Source organism: Cherax quadricarinatus, chromosome 91, assembly GCF_038502225.1.
Source record: "Cherax quadricarinatus isolate ZL_2023a chromosome 91, ASM3850222v1, whole genome shotgun sequence".
Taxonomy (NCBI): Eukaryota; Metazoa; Arthropoda; class Malacostraca; order Decapoda; family Parastacidae; genus Cherax; species Cherax quadricarinatus.
Genome location: NC_091382.1, coordinates 9,322,396 through 9,338,169, shown reverse-complemented (window position 1 = coordinate 9,338,169; position 15,774 = coordinate 9,322,396). Strand labels below are relative to the sequence as shown.

At 40.8% G+C, this 15,774-nt stretch overlaps 1 protein-coding gene across 3 annotated transcripts in view; it reads right to left on the bottom strand.

Annotated features, from left to right (window-relative positions):
• Positions 1-15,774, bottom strand: part of LOC128704849 (ectopic P-granules autophagy protein 5) — a gene marked incomplete at its 5' end in the record, with an annotated part of 208,361 nt that overhangs the window by 31,811 nt on the left and 160,776 nt on the right. For 2 of the 3 annotated variants that reach the window (XM_053799996.2, XM_053799998.2), the window contains 3 exon segments: positions 4,170-4,333; positions 9,943-10,072; positions 11,175-11,311. In XM_053799996.2, the coding sequence (XP_053655971.2) occupies positions 4,170-4,333; positions 9,943-10,072; positions 11,175-11,311 (431 nt within the window). 3 annotated transcript variants of the gene reach the window in all.

Here is a 15,774-nt window from a genome sequence, read left to right as displayed (position 1 = left end):
CTAGTAACCCCTTCTCCTGTATACAATTACTAAAAAAGAGAAGAAGAAAAACTTTATAAAACTGGGTTGCTTAAATGTGCGTGGATGTAGTGCGGATGACAAGAAACAGATGATTGCTGATGTTATGAATGAAAAGAAGTTGGATGTCCTGGCCCTAAGCGAAACAAAGCTGAAGGGGGTAGGAGAGTTTCAGTGGGGGGAAATAAATGGGATTAAATCTGGAGTATCTGAGAGAGTTAGAGCAAAGGAAGGGGTAGCAGTAATGTTAAATGATCAGTTATGGAAGGAGAAAAGAGAATATGAATGTGTAAATTCAAGAATTATGTGGATTAAAGTAAAGGTTGGATGCGAGAAGTGGGTCATAATAAGCGTGTATGCACCTGGAGAAGAGAGGAATGCAGAGGAGAGAGAGAGATTTTGGGAGATGTTAAGTGAATGTATAGGAGCCTTTGAACCAAGTGAGAGAGTAATTGTGGTAGGGGACTTGAATGCTAAAGTAGGAGAAACTTTTAGAGAGGGTGTGGTAGGTAAGTTTGGGGTGCCAGGTGTAAATGATAATGGGAGCCCTTTGATTGAACTTTGTATAGAAAGGGGTTTAGTTATAGGTAATACATATTTTAAGAAAAAGAGGATAAATAAGTATACACGATATGATGTAGGGCGAAATGACAGTAGTTTGTTGGATTATGTATTGGTAGATAAAAGACTGTTGAGTAGACTTCAGGATGTACATGTTTATAGAGGGGCCACAGATATATCAGATCACTTTCTAGTTGTAGCTACACTGAGAGTAAAAGGTAGATGGGATACAAGGAGAATAGAAACATCAGGGAAGAGAGAGGTGAAGGTTTATAAACTAAAAGAGGAGGCAGTTAGGGTAAGATATAAACAGCTATTGGAGGATAGATGGGCTAATGAGAGCATAGGCAATGGGGTCGAAGAGGTATGGGGTAGGTTTAAAAATGTAGTGTTAGAGTGTTCAGCAGAAGTTTGTGGTTACAGGAAAGTGGGTGCAGGAGGGAAGAGGAGCGATTGGTGGAATGATGATGTAAAGAGAGTAGTAAGGGAGAAAAAGTTAGCATATGAGAAGTTTTTACAAAGTAGAAGTGATGCAAGGAGGGAAGAGTATATGGAGAAAAAGAGAGAAGTTAAGAGAGTGGTGAAGCAATGTAAAAAGAGAGCAAATGAGAGAGTGGGTGAGATGTTATCAACAAATTTTGTTGAAAATAAGAAAAAGTTTTGGAGTGAGATTAACAAGTTAAGAAAGCCTAGAGAACAAATGGATTTGTCAGTTAAAAATAGGAGAGGAGAGTTATTAAATGGAGAGTTAGAGGTATTGGGAAGATGGAAGGAATATTTTGAGGAATTGTTAAATGTTGATGAAGATAGGGAAGCTGTGATTTCGTGTATAGGGCAAGGAGGAATAACATCTTGTAGGAGTGAGGAAGAGCCAGTTGTGAGTGTGGGGGAAGTTCGTGAGGCAGTAGGTAAAATGAAAGGGGGTAAGGCAGCCGGGATTGATGGGATAAAGATAGAAATGTTAAAAGCAGGTGGGGATATAGTTTTGGAGTGGTTGGTGCAATTATTTAATAAATGTATGGAAGAGGGTAAGGTACCTAGGGATTGGCAGAGAGCATGCATAGTTCCTTTGTATAAAGGCAAAGGGGATAAAAGAGAGTGCAAAAATTATAGGGGGATAAGTCTGTTGAGTGTACCTGGTAAAGTGTATGGTAGAGTTATAATTGAAAGAATTAAGAGTAAGACGGAGAATAGGATAGCAGATGAACAAGGAGGCTTTAGGAAAGGTAGGGGGTGTGTGGACCAGGTGTTTACAGTGAAACATATAAGTGAACAGTATTTAGATAAGGCTAAAGAGGTCTTTGTGGCATTTATGGATTTGGAAAAGGCGTATGACAGGGTGGATAGGGGGGCAATGTGGCAGATGTTGCAAGTGTATGGTGTAGGAGGTAGGTTACTGAAAGCAGTGAAGAGTTTTTACGAGGATAGTGAGGCTCAAGTTAGAGTATGTAGGAAAGAGGGAAATTTTTTTCCCAGTAAAAGTAGGCCTTAGACAAGGATGTGTGATGTCACCGTGGTTGTTTAATATATTTATAGATGGGGTTGTAAGAGAAGTAAATGCGAGGGTCTTGGCAAGAGGCGTGGAGTTAAAAGATAAAGAATCACACACAAAGTGGGAGTTGTCACAGCTGCTCTTTGCTGATGACACTGTGCTCTTGGGAGATTCTGAAGAGAAGTTGCAGAGATTGGTGGATGAATTTGGTAGGGTGTGCAAAAGAAGAAAATTAAAGGTGAATACAGGAAAGAGTAAGGTTATGAGGATAACAAAAAGATTAGGTGATGAAAGATTGAATATCAGATTGGAGGGAGAGAGTATGGAGGAGGTGAACGTATTCAGATATTTGGGAGTGGACGTGTCAGCGGATGGGTCTATGAAAGATGAGGTGAATCATAGAATTGATGAGGGAAAAAGAGTGAGTGGTGCACTTAGGAGTCTGTGGAGACAAAGAACTTTGTCCTTGGAGGCAAAGAGGGGAATGTATGAGAGTATAGTTTTACCAACGCTCTTATATGGGTGTGAAGCGTGGGTGATGAATGTTGCAGCGAGGAGAAGGCTGGAGGCAGTGGAGATGTCATGTCTGAGGGCAATGTGTGGTGTGAATATAATGCAGAGAATTCGTAGTTTGGAAGTTAGGAGGAGGTGCGGGATTACCAAAACTGTTGTCCAGAGGGCTGAGGAAGGGTTGTTGAGGTGGTTCGGACATGTAGAGAGAATGGAGCGAAACAGAATGACTTCAAGAGTGTATCAGTCTGTAGTGGAAGGAAGGCGGTGTAGGGGTCGGCCTAGGAAGGGTTGGAGGGAGGGGGTAAAGGAGGTTTTGTGTGCGAGGGGCTTGGACTTCCAGCAGGCATGCGTGAGCGTGTTTGATAGGAGTGAATGGAGACAAATGGTTTTTAATACTTGACGTGCTGTTGGAGTGTGAGCAAAGTAACATTTATGAAGGGATTCAGGGAAACCGGCAGGCCGGACTTGAGTCCTGGAGATGGGAAGTACAGTGCCTGCACTCTGAAGGAGGGGTGTTAATGTTGCAGTTTAAAAACTGTAGTGTAAAGCACCCTTCTGGCAAGACAGTGATGGAGTGAATGATGGTGAAAGTTTTTCTTTTTCGGGCCACCCTGCCTTGGTGGGAATCGGCCGGTGTGATAATAAATAATAATAATAACTAATGAAATGGATAAATGAACACTGAACATAACTTTTACCTTTATTGAAGACTCTTGTTGGCACATGGTTGATGGCAAGGAAGGAAGAGGGAGGAGAGGTTATTGTTTGGAAGGGAAATCCCCCTCCATAAGGACTTCAGGTATTAAAGCCCTATCCGGGGTTACTTCCTTTCTTTGTCTTTTACTGGCACTAGGACCAGCTTGAGAGTCACTGGACCCCTGTCGCACAGAAAATCTGTCCAGAGAGGCCTATTTCTGGTGTCTCTTCAAGATTTGCCTAAATGGGACATGGCATTGTCATTGAACATGTTGCTGACACGGCTTGCAACAGCTTTGTTAGGGAGATATTTCTCCACAAAACTTTGCACTTCACTCCACTTTGCACAAATGTCCTTAATTGCTGAAGAAGGCACATTCTTCCCTCTCTCTTCCTCTTCCTCTGAAGCAATTTCCTCAACTAAGGTCTGTTGTTGTTCCAGATGCTTGCAGCTCTTCGGTGGTAAGCTCTTCCCTGTGGTCACCCACCAACTCTTCAACATCCTGGCCACTCACCTCCAACCCCATGGACTTTCCCAAAGACACAATAGATTCCACAACAGGCAAGTAACAAAGGCAGACTGAATCATGAATGTATGAGCGGCCGCGTCCCGCGAGTAGGCAGATGGGTCTGGTACGGATGATTTTCAAGCAACTGCACAAAAATGGGGAAAATTTCACAGAAAAAAGTGGTCGAAAACTGAATTGTACAATAACCAGACTGGACGAAAACCGGGGTTCCACTGTAACTGAAAACTGCTGCATTAGCGAAATGCTGTAATACAAAGTGCTGATAAGCGGGGCCCTCCTATACACGTATAAATCCACATTCCTTCACTCACAGTGCAGATAAACCATTGACACCAAGAAAGGTTATTAACAAGACTCACCCAATGATTGCAATATCAACAGGGTTGCGATCTGGCAGAGTAAGAACTATGCGTGGGTCACAGCTCATCACCCACCAGTTAACAACACGTTGGAAACTGTCACCATCTATAAGCCACCAAGAGAACATTTCTGCCTCTAGCAGCAATGTTTGTAGTAAAGGTGACTGAAAAGACAAATCGGCATACAAAAAAAATATTATACAAAAATAGATCAAAAATATGACAAAAATGCAAATACAGTGGACCCCCGCATAACGATGGCATCACATAGCGATTTTTCCGCATACCGATTACTTTTATCGCAAAATTTTTGCCGCGCATACCGATTAAAAACCCGCTTACCGATTTTCGTCCGAGACGCGTCCAATGTGCCCTCAGCCAGCCTCACATGTGCCGGCCGTCCCATTGTTTACCAGCCAGCCTCCGCGGTAACATCCAAGCATACACTCGGAATATTTCGTATTATTACAGTATTTTCGGTGCTGTTTCTGGAAAATAAGTGACCATGGGCCCCAAGAAAGCTTCTAGTGCCAACCCTACACCTCAAAGGGTAAGAATTACTATAGAAATGAAGAAAGAGATAATTGATAAGTATGAAAGTGGAGTGCGTATAGCCGACCTAGTCAAGCTGTACAAGAAACCCCAATCAACCATCGCTACTATTGTGGGCACCAGAAAGACAATCAAGGAAGCTGTTCTTGCCAAAGGTTCAACTGTGTTTTCGAAACAAAGATCGCAAGTTATGGAAGATGTTGAGAGACTCTTATTGGTGTGGATAAATGAAAAACAGATAGCAGGAGATAGCATCTCTCAAGCGATCATATGTGAAAAGGCTAGGAAGTTGCATGAGGATTTAATTAAAAAAATGCCTGCAACTAGTGATGATGTGAGTGAATTTAAGGCCAGCAAAGGTTGGTTTGAGAGATTTAAGAAGCGTAGTGGCATCCATAGTGTGATAAGGCATGGTGAGGCTGCCAGTTCGGACCACAAAGCGGCTGAAAAATATGTGCAGGAATTCAAGGAGTACATAGAAACTGAAGGACTGAAACCTGAACAAGTGTTTAATTGTGATGAAACAGGCCTGTTCTGGAAGAAAATGCCAAGCAGGACCTACATTACTCAGGAGGAAAAGGCACTCCCAGGACATAAGCCTATGAAAGACAGGCTTACTTTGTTGATGTGTGCCAATGCTAGTGGTGATTGCAAAGTTAAGCCTTTATTAGTGTATCACTCTGAAACTCCCAGAGCGTTCAGGCAAAGGAATGTCCTCAAGGATAATTTGTGTGTGCTGTGGAGGGCAAACAGTAAGGCATGGGTCACTAGGGAATTTTTCTATAACTGGTTACACCATGCATTTGCCCCCAATGTGAAAAATTACCTAACTGAAAAGAAATTAGAACTTAAGTGCCTCCTGGTGTTAGACAATGCCCCTGGTCATCCTACAGACGTGGCAGAGCGACTTTATGGGGACATGAGCTTCATTAAGGTGAAGTTTTTGCCTCCTAATACCACGCCTCTCCTGCAGCCCATGGACCAGCAGGTTATTTCCAACTTCAAGAAACTGTACACAAAAGCTCTGTTTGAAAGGTGCTTTGTAATGACCTCAGAAACTCAACTGACTCTAAGAGAGTTTTGGAGAGATCACTTTAATATCCTCAATTGTGTAAACCTTATAGGTAAGGCTTGGGAGGAAGTGACTAAGAGGACCTTGAACTCTGCTTGGAAGAAACTGTGGCCAGAATGTGTAGACAAAAGGGATTTTGAAGGGTTTGAGGCTAACCCTGAGAATCCTGTGCCAGTTGAGGAATCCATTGTGGCATTGGGAAAGTCCTTGGGGTTGGAGGTTAGTGGGGAGGATGTGGAAGAGTTGGTGGAGGAGGACAATGAAGAACTAACCACTGATGAGCTGATAGATCAACTTCAAGAGCAAGAGGCCAGACCTGGGGAAACTGGTTCAGAGGAGGGGAGAGAGAAATTGAAGAAGTTGCCTACTACAAAGATAAAGGAAATCTGTGCTAAGTGGCTTGAAGTGCAAACCTTCATGGATGAAAATCACCCTCACACAGCTATTGCAAGCCGTGCTGGTGATTATTACACTGACAATGTTGTGAAACACTTTAGGGAAGTGATAAAGGAACGAGAGGTACAGGCCACTATGGACAGATATCTTGTGCGAAAGAAGTCCAGTGACTCTGAAGCTGGCCCTAGTGGCATTAAAAAAAGAAGGGAAGTAACCCCAGAAAAGGACTTACTACCTCAAGTCCTAATGGAAGGGGATTCCCCTTCTAAACAGTAAGAAGATAATGCTCTCCCCTCCTCCCATCCCATCAATCATCACCAGATCTTCAATAAAAGTAAGTGTCATTTAATTGTGCATGCCTTTTTCAGTTTGTGTGTATTAAAATTAACATTTCATGTGGTAAAAAAAAATTTTTTTCATACTTTTGGGCGTCTTGCACGGATTAATTTTATTTCCATTATTTCTTATGGGGAAAATTCATTCGCATAACGATTATTTCGCATAACGATTATCCCTCTTGCACGGATTAAAATCGTTAACCGGGGGTCCACTGTATTGTAGATTATCAATTAACCCTTACAAGGTCTGTGCCATAGTACCATGGCTTTGAAATCATGTTCCATGCTGTAGTATTACATGATGAGCTCAGCTCACTCAAATAAGCTTTCTTTCAACAAACTGGCCATATCCCACTGAGGCAGGGTGGCCCAAAAAGAAAAACAAAAGTTTCTCTTTTTGGCTCTAGTAATGTATACAGGAGAAGGGGTTACTAGCCCTTTGCTCCCGGCATTTTAGTCGTCTCTTACGACACGCATGGTTTATGGAGGAAGAATTCTCTTCCACTTCCCCATAGAGACTCAGGTAAGTAAATTTAGGCCTAGAGATTAGAGAATGGGTCTATGCAACAGGTGTGCACCATATAAAAAAAAATACTACCCCATGCAGTGCATGACAGGGAAAAAAAATGTGACCATGTATTTGGTTTAAAATACTGTAGTGACTTTGTGGTGTATTTTTGAATTATTTTTTTTACAGCCATATTCTTGGTTTCATTACCTCTGGAAAAGGATTATCATCCCATGAGAATTTTTCTTTTTCTTGGATTCTGAGGACAAGTTTTACATCAAGGGTCTGGACCCCTCAAAGGGTTAAGAATAGAGAATAGTTGTTCAAGTTCCGAACTATAATTTTAGCTTTTCAATTTCCAATTACAATAAGTACATTTCTTTCAATTTTTTAAATACATTTTAAAGATTCAAATAAAGAGTATTATGTCAATTTTGGATGTTTTAGTTCATGTTAATAAAATCAGAAATCGTTTAGATTTTTATTTTTGTAATTTAGTTCTGATTGTCTCTTCATCAAATTACTAAATATATAGTTAGGCTTAAACACTTTTTCTTTTAATTTGTAAGCCTCATGATAGTGCCTATAATTAGAAATGAATAATGACACTGGTATCTCAACAATAATTATTTACTAATTATCCCCCTAGGTTATTTAACCCTTTGACTGTCGCAGGCCCCTTTCTGAAACTCATTCTATGTCAAAAAATATTTGGAAAAAAAAAAAATTATTATTTTTTCTTATGAAATGACAGAGAATCTTTTCCCGATGGTAATGACACCAAAAGTACAAAATTTGGTCAAAAACTCATGGAATTATGCTCCTGCAAAGTTAGCAGTCTCGGTGACATATACGCATCGGTGATTTCGCTGACTTTGAGCCCTAATTTTGGCCAATTCCGTTGTTCCAGTTGACCAAACTCATAGCTATTTCTTTAGAACTCCATTTTTTCTATCACTTGAGTACAAGAAACCGCCCATTCACCAATTTGAACTACCCAAATTAGCCAATTTCACACAAATTAAAAAAGATGCCAATTTCAAAATAGGTCCAGAATAAACAATGTAGACATTCTTGGCACTAAAATAACATATCCTCTGTTCATTAGTCACATCTCTATGCCCCTCTTATATTACTATTGCTTTCTATTTTGATTTCTTATTCATACAAAAGATAGAAGATATACTGTTATGCAGACTACTGCATTATTGTAAAAATGGTATAAATATCAGTGCACTAGTGAAAGAATATTAGACTCCCCAGTTGAAGTGTATTGGACGTGTGGTGTGATTTGCTTACTCTTGAACATTGGTAAAAATTGAACATTTCTGCTACTTTGAGCTCAATTTCAAGGTCTTTGTCATTGGGAAACTAATCAAAATCATCTCTATTTCTGTAATATGTGTTCCATTTTATCATGTGAGACCATGAAAATGAGAATACAATGATAAATACCATACGAAAATACACCTCAAAGTCGGCGTTTTAATCCAAAAAAACAGTCAGTTTTTTTTTTCTCATCATGCACTGCGTGCTGCAGGATTTTTTTTATATGGTGCACACTGACCACACAGACCCATTCTCTCACATGTCAGCCTACCAGCTTTCTCCTGCTTGATTTGAAGCCACTACAATTATTGAGTATACAGTGGAATCTCAAAAATCGAACTGCTCCCAACTCAAGCAGTTATGTAAATATATTTTTGTAAGTGCTTTTATAAGTGTATTTTTGAGAGTCTGAAATGGACTAATGTACATTATTCCTGATGGGAATAAATTCATTCAGTAGCGGCACACAAACAGCCTTCTGGACCGAAGAAAGTTCGATTTTTGAGGTTCCACTGTATATACATCCGAAACACTGGCTCGTAAGACGTATATATACACCACCAAAACAGTCAAAGGGTTAATACCTACTGATCAATAAGCATTCCCTTATAAACTGAACATAGTTATCATAATTTTACAAATAAAAAAAATACTGGGAATGTATCACCGACACACATTCTGGTATCATCCCATCTAATCCCTATCACTGAGTATTGGCATTGAAATTGGCAAAAATTTTGGTATCATCCTATCCCTACTGAAGAGGTAATTATATCAGCATTGATATCAGCAAAAATTTACCATCATCCTATTCCTATTGAATAGGTAATTTGTCACTACAATATTTAACCCTTTCACTGTCGGTGTCATATCAGTACGGCTTACAAGCCAGTGTTGGTGCCGTATTAATACACCAAAATTCTAGCAGCTTCAAATCTAGCGGGAGAAAACTGGTAGACGTATATGTGAGAGAATGGGTCTGAGTGTCCAGTGTGTGCAGTATATAAAAAATCCTGCAGCACTCAGTGGATAATGAGAAAAAAAAAAAATCTGACCACGTTTTTGGTTTAAAACACTGACTCTGAGGTGTATTTTCGTATGGTCTCATTTGATAGAATGGAAGATATATTACAGAAATGGGGATGATTTTGATTGGTTTCACGATGAAAAGTACCTTGAAATTGAGCTCAGTAGTGGAAATGTTCTGGGTAGTTGAAATCGGTAAGTGGGCTATGAGTTTGGTCGACTGGAACAACGGAATTGGCCAAAATTAGGGCTCAAAGTGGGTGAAATCGCCGATGCATATACATACATCGCCAAGACTGCTAACTTTGTGAGATCCATCAAATTTTGTACTTTTGGTGTCATTACCAAAGAGAAAAGATTCTCTGTCATTTCATAAGAAATTTGTGTGTGGGGGGGGGGAATATTCTTCGACACTGAGAGCAAGTTTGTGAGCAGAGATCTCAACAGTGAATGGATTAAACACCAAAGATGCTCAGAAAGTTTTATCAATTTGACTAACAAACTATAACTAGAAAAGCATCACAAAAAAAAATACTGTACATCTAAACTTACCTGTCTCACACTAGGTTCCATAGATATCCTCACTAGAAGATTTAGGAGGTACATGTGCATTTTAGCAGCAGACTGTGAAGGGTTGCAGCTTGTCATGTTGGCAGGACTGTGTTGTTGCTTATGGTCTCTGCTGGTATAAAGTTTTCTTAAAAGTTAATTCACCTCCATGTACACAAGACTGATCAAAAATGCCTTGTTAATGCAAAAATATATTGTGTGAAAAGCACTGCAAACTAGTGGCTTTCTTTTGTGTTTAACAGTATTTTATTACATGCAAACTACATTCTGTAAGACTGCAGAAGGAAATAAAGTTTGCATAGTTTGCATTTGTTTGTAAAACTTGAAACGCAGGTTAGGTTAGGTTAGGTAAAGCTCGTCAGAAAACAGGACAAGCATTTCCTGACGCAGGTCTTAGCCAGATGATGACCTGCAGTTGGAGTTTTTGGTCATGTGACTTAGGCCTTTCACTGGCTTACCAGTCTACCACTTTAAAAATTATGGTCATAGTTATAACCATCCTTGGTAAGATATGGCCAGTTTGTTCAAAGAAGAAGTTATAACCACTTTCAATAGTAATGAAACACAATATTGTATTTCAGTACACACATGTTGGATCACAACCCAGCCTCTGAAAGGTTGTTGGATCATTTATTTGCAGTGATGCATAAGTGATATACAAAATGCGAAGAAAGTAAATTACTGGGAATGTTTGAAGTCCTTCAATCCATACTCTTTGAGGCAGAGGCAAGAAAGATATACTGAATTATAATTTAACCTTAGTAAATTATAAAGGGGACTGGTCCTTAATCTGCTCACAAAAATCACTCCCTATGAAAGCAAGAGGCTTGTTAGATGGTGGACAACACCCCTTATGAAAAGCAGAGGTGCCATGAGTACACTAAGACAATGTTTTCATAATAATAACACGATAGTGTTTCACATGTGTCTTATTCATCAATAAATTTATGCAAGTGTTGCACATGTACTTTATTTACTTAGAAGTATTTTGACAAATGTTTCAGGTTTTCCTTCAACAGTTTACAATTCAGGAAGAGATCTGAAACATCTGGAGATGATTCTACACAAGACCAAAGAAAAAGGGATCCTTTGGGAAAAATATATTAAAAAATATGTAAATTGCGAGATCTTTTCATATACTGCTACATAAGAGGAAGAAACTATTTTCTCATTGCTAGTATAAAATACTAAGTGTTTCTACTAATGCGTCTTACTGGTGAATATCTGGAGTGAGAGGGAGGTCAGCAGGTGTGTGAGATGTGAGAGCTGCCTGCAGTACCTTGCTCCAGTTGATCTGCACAAGCACACCACCAATGAAACTGTGGCACTCTGGTAGGTACTGTTCCACCACCTGAAATTGTGTGTTCGTTGAGTACAAATAATGGCAGTGGTTTCTAGCCTTCAAGAGTTATGTAATAGTATGCAATACTCTCTTCACTGCCTCTACTACCTAATATCTACACTCAAAATTTAACATAAAAATAATAACCATAACAATAATAATAAGAGTAAGGTGATGAGGGTATCAAATGAGTTGCATAAGAAAAAGTTGGATATCAGATTGGATGGAGAGAGTATGAAAGAAGTGAAGGTGTTCAGATATTTGGGAGAAGATTTGTCTGTTGATGGGTTTATAAAAACAAGGTAAACCATGGAAATAAGAAAAAAAGGTGGGTGGTGGCACTGAGGTAGTTGTGGAGACAAAGAACATTATCCATGGAGGCAAAGAAGGGAATATATGAGAGTTTACTGGTGCCAACACTCTGATGTGAGTGTGAAGCAGTGCTTGTGAATGTTGCGGTGAGGAGGAGGATAGAGGCAGTGGAGATGTCGTGTCTAAGGGCAATGGGTGGTGTAAATATTATGCAGAGAACTCATAATATGGAAATTAGGAGATATGGAGTTACTAAAAGTATTATTCAGAGGGCTGAGGAGGGGTTGTTGATATGATTTGGTCATTTAGAGAGGATGAAGCAAAGCAGGATAACTTGGAGGGTGTATAAAACTGTAGTGGAGGGAAGGAGAGGTAGGGGTCATCTTTGGAAAGGATGCAGGGAGTAAAAGAGGTTTTGTGTGCAAGGGGCTTGGACATACAGCAGGTATGTGTAAGCGTGTTAGATAGGAGTGAGTGAAGACAAATGGATTTTGGGACTTGATGAGTTGTTGGAGTGTGAGCAGGGTAATATTTTGTGAAAGAATTCAGGGAAACAGGTTAGCCAGACTTGAGTCCTGGAGGTGGGGAAGCAGAATGAACATAAGAACATGAGAATGGAGGAGCACTGCAGAAGGCCTACTGGCCCATACAAGGCAGATCCTTATCAAAATGACCTCTACTCAAAGCTACTCAAGAATTAACTCCCGTACCCAATGACACCAATCAAACCCAGCCCCTCCCACTCATATATTTGTCCAATCTCTTCTTAAAGCTACCCAAGGTCCTAGCCTCGATCACCCCACTGGGAAGATTGTTCCACGCATCCACAACTCTGTTAGAAAACCAGTATTTACCTATGTCCTTGCTAAATCTAATTTTTTTTTTTTTAACAAGTCGGCCGTCTCCCACCGAGGCAGGGTGACCCAAAAAAGAAAGAAAATCCCCAAAAAGAAAATACTTTCATCATCATTCAACACTTTCACCACACTCACATATTATCACTGTTTTTGCAGAGGTGCTCAGAATACAACAGTTTAGAAGCATATACGTATAAAGATACACAACATATCCCTCCAAACTGCCAATATCCCAAACTCCTCCTTTAAAGTGCAGGCACTGTACTTCCTATTTCCAGGACTCAAGTCCGACTATATGAAAATAACCGGTTTCCCTGAATCCCTTCACTAAATATTACCCTGCTCACACTCCAACAGATTGTCAGGTCCCAAGTATCATTCATCTCCATTCACTCCTATCTAACACGCTCATGCACGCTTGCTGGAAGTCCAAGCCCCTCGCCCACAAAACCTCTTTTACCCCCTCTCTCCAACCCTTTCGAGGACGACCCCTACCCCTCCTTCCTTCCCCTATAGATTTATATGCTTTCCATGTCATTCTACTTTGATCCATTCTCTCTAAATGACCAAACCACCTCAACAACCCCTCTTCTGCCCTCTGACTAATGCTTTTATTAACTCCACACCTTCTCCTAATTTCCACACTCCGAATTTTCTGCACAATATTTACACCACACATTGCCCTTGGACAGGACATCTCCACTGCCTCCAACCGTCTCCTCGCTGCTGCATTTACCACCCAAGCTTCACATCCATATAAGAGTGTTGGTACTACTATACTTTCATACATTCCCTTCTTTGCCTCCATAGATAACATTTTTTGACTCCACATATACCTCAACGTACCACTCACCTTTTTTCCCTCCTCAATTCTCTGATTAACCTCATCCTTCATAAATCCATCCGCCGACACGTCAACTCCCAAGTATCTGAAAACATTCACTTCTTCCATACTCCTCCTCCCCAATTTGATATCCAATTTTTCTTTATCTAAATCATTTGATACCCTCATCACCTTACTCTTTTCTATGTTCACTTTCAACTTTCTACCTTTACTTAAATCCATTATTCCTGGTTCGTACCTGGTTCAACACCCTCAGTACTTTATTAATATCTCCTTTGTTTATGCCCGTCATCCACTTATACACTTCAATGATATCTCCCCTCATTCTATGTCTCTCCAGAGAGTGGAGATTTAAGGCTTTAAGTCTATCTTCATACGGGAGATTCCTTACACAATGCCTACACTTCAACCCATTAACTGTCCATATGTAGATCTATGTTGCTACTGCAAGCACTCCAAACATAGATCAACATTTTATTTTTCCTGCCTTCAAATTTGGCACGATTGGCCTGAGATGCCTTGTCAGTATAGAATGGGTCTTAACACTTGGTGTGCACAGCATTAAAAAAAACTCTGGGACCACTTAGTACCTCGTGGGAGCACCAACTAGTGGAAACAGCAAAGCAAACACCAGGGATTCACTGATGTCATGTTGTATTAAGACTCCCCTTTTAAGAGGAAAGTGATGCTAACCCTGAGTTTAGTGGCTTTAACATGGATGTGGGCACAAGTGGTCGAGGAAATATCAAAAACCTCTATACTAACCCATGTGCAACATTTGTGCAATATCCTTTCCATTTTGATACCACTGGTAGTGTCATCCTGCCAGAATGTCCTATAACCCATGCCCTAAGTAAAGAGAAACAATTTGAAACGTGTAATACATGTTTGGCAGGCTGGCTGGGTAGCTGGCTGTCTCTATCTCCGTCTGTCTGTATCTATCTCTGTCTCTATCAATCTCTGTCTGTATCTATCTCTGTCTCTGTCTATATCTCACAGGTACACATAAATACAGTTATTATACATAGTGTAAATTACCTAGGATAACCCAAAAAAAAATCCAGACCAAGTTCTATACTGTGCTTATAGATATCAGGCATAATAAGCATGACTGGCAAGTAATACGCATTTTCACTTGATCAGGAATCAAACATGATGACTCTGCATTGTGTGTAATACCTATTGGTTCATGAGTGGCTCTCTCTCTGAGACAAGCAGACAGAGAGACAGGAAGACAGACACATAGGCAGACAGAAAGACAGATAAGCAGAGACAGAGCTAGACAGACAGACAGACAAACAGATCGACAGACATGTTTATGTTAAACAGTGAAACAAATAAAGCCAAGGTTCATTGGAGCAGTGCACAGTCATCAATATCAGAGTGCTGCACTGAGAGCAGTGGAGTGACACTCATCTTACACTGTGCTTCAAGGAGTTTCATATACACACAAAAGAGAACAAAAGTGTGTGTAAAAATTATAGGGGAATAAGTCCGTTGAATCCACCCAGGGAGGTACTACCGTCCTGCCAAGTGAGTGTAAAACATAAGCCTGTAATTGTTTTACATGATGGTACAATTGCTGGTGTCTTTTGTCTGTCTCATAAATATGCAAGATTACAGGTACGTCTTGCTACTTCTACTTGTTTGTTTGTTGTTTGTCCATCGATTCGACGAGGACCATCTAGTCATCCTGGGGTCAAAGTTGGTGGGTATGCAGATGACTTGTCAGGCCAATCCACGCACGAAACGTTCTCTGGCAGTGTGGACAGGGAAGAGTGTCGGCATCGAGGGGTCTGATGGCTCTGGTCTTCCTCGCCTGCCTGCGCTGCTCAGCTAGTGAGATTCTGCTTGCCTCGCAGGATGTTGCCCCTTTCTGGACAACTGCTTGCCAGTCATTCCTGTCCTGAGCTATCAGCTCCCACATGGTGTGGTTGATGCTGAAAGCTTTCAGAGCAGTCTTAAGGGTGTCCTTATAGCGCTTCTTTTGGCCCCTTGAGAGCGCTTTCCATGCTGCAGTTCGCCAAACAAAAGTTTCTTTGGCAGCCGGAGGTCTGGCATGCGAGCAACGTGACCTGCCCAGCGAAGCTGTGTCTGCATTAGGATGGTGTAGATGCTAGGCAGGCCAGCTGTAGTCAGCACTTCTGTGTTTGGGATCTTATCTTGCCATTTGATGCCAAGAATTTTTCTGAGCCGTGTGGTGTGAAAGTGGTTCAACTTTCTGGCGTGACATTTGTAGAGAGTCCAGGTTTCGCAGCCATAGAGAAGTGTGGTGAGGACTATGGCTCTGTACACCTTGATCTTGGTGCTTGTGGTGATGCCTCTTCGGTTCCATACATTCTTGTGAAGCCTGCCGAAGGTAGCACTGGCTTTAGCAAGTCTGGCATTCACCTCATCATCGATGACAACGTTTCTGGAAAGGGTACTGCCGAGGTAGGTGAATTTGTCTACGGTGTTCA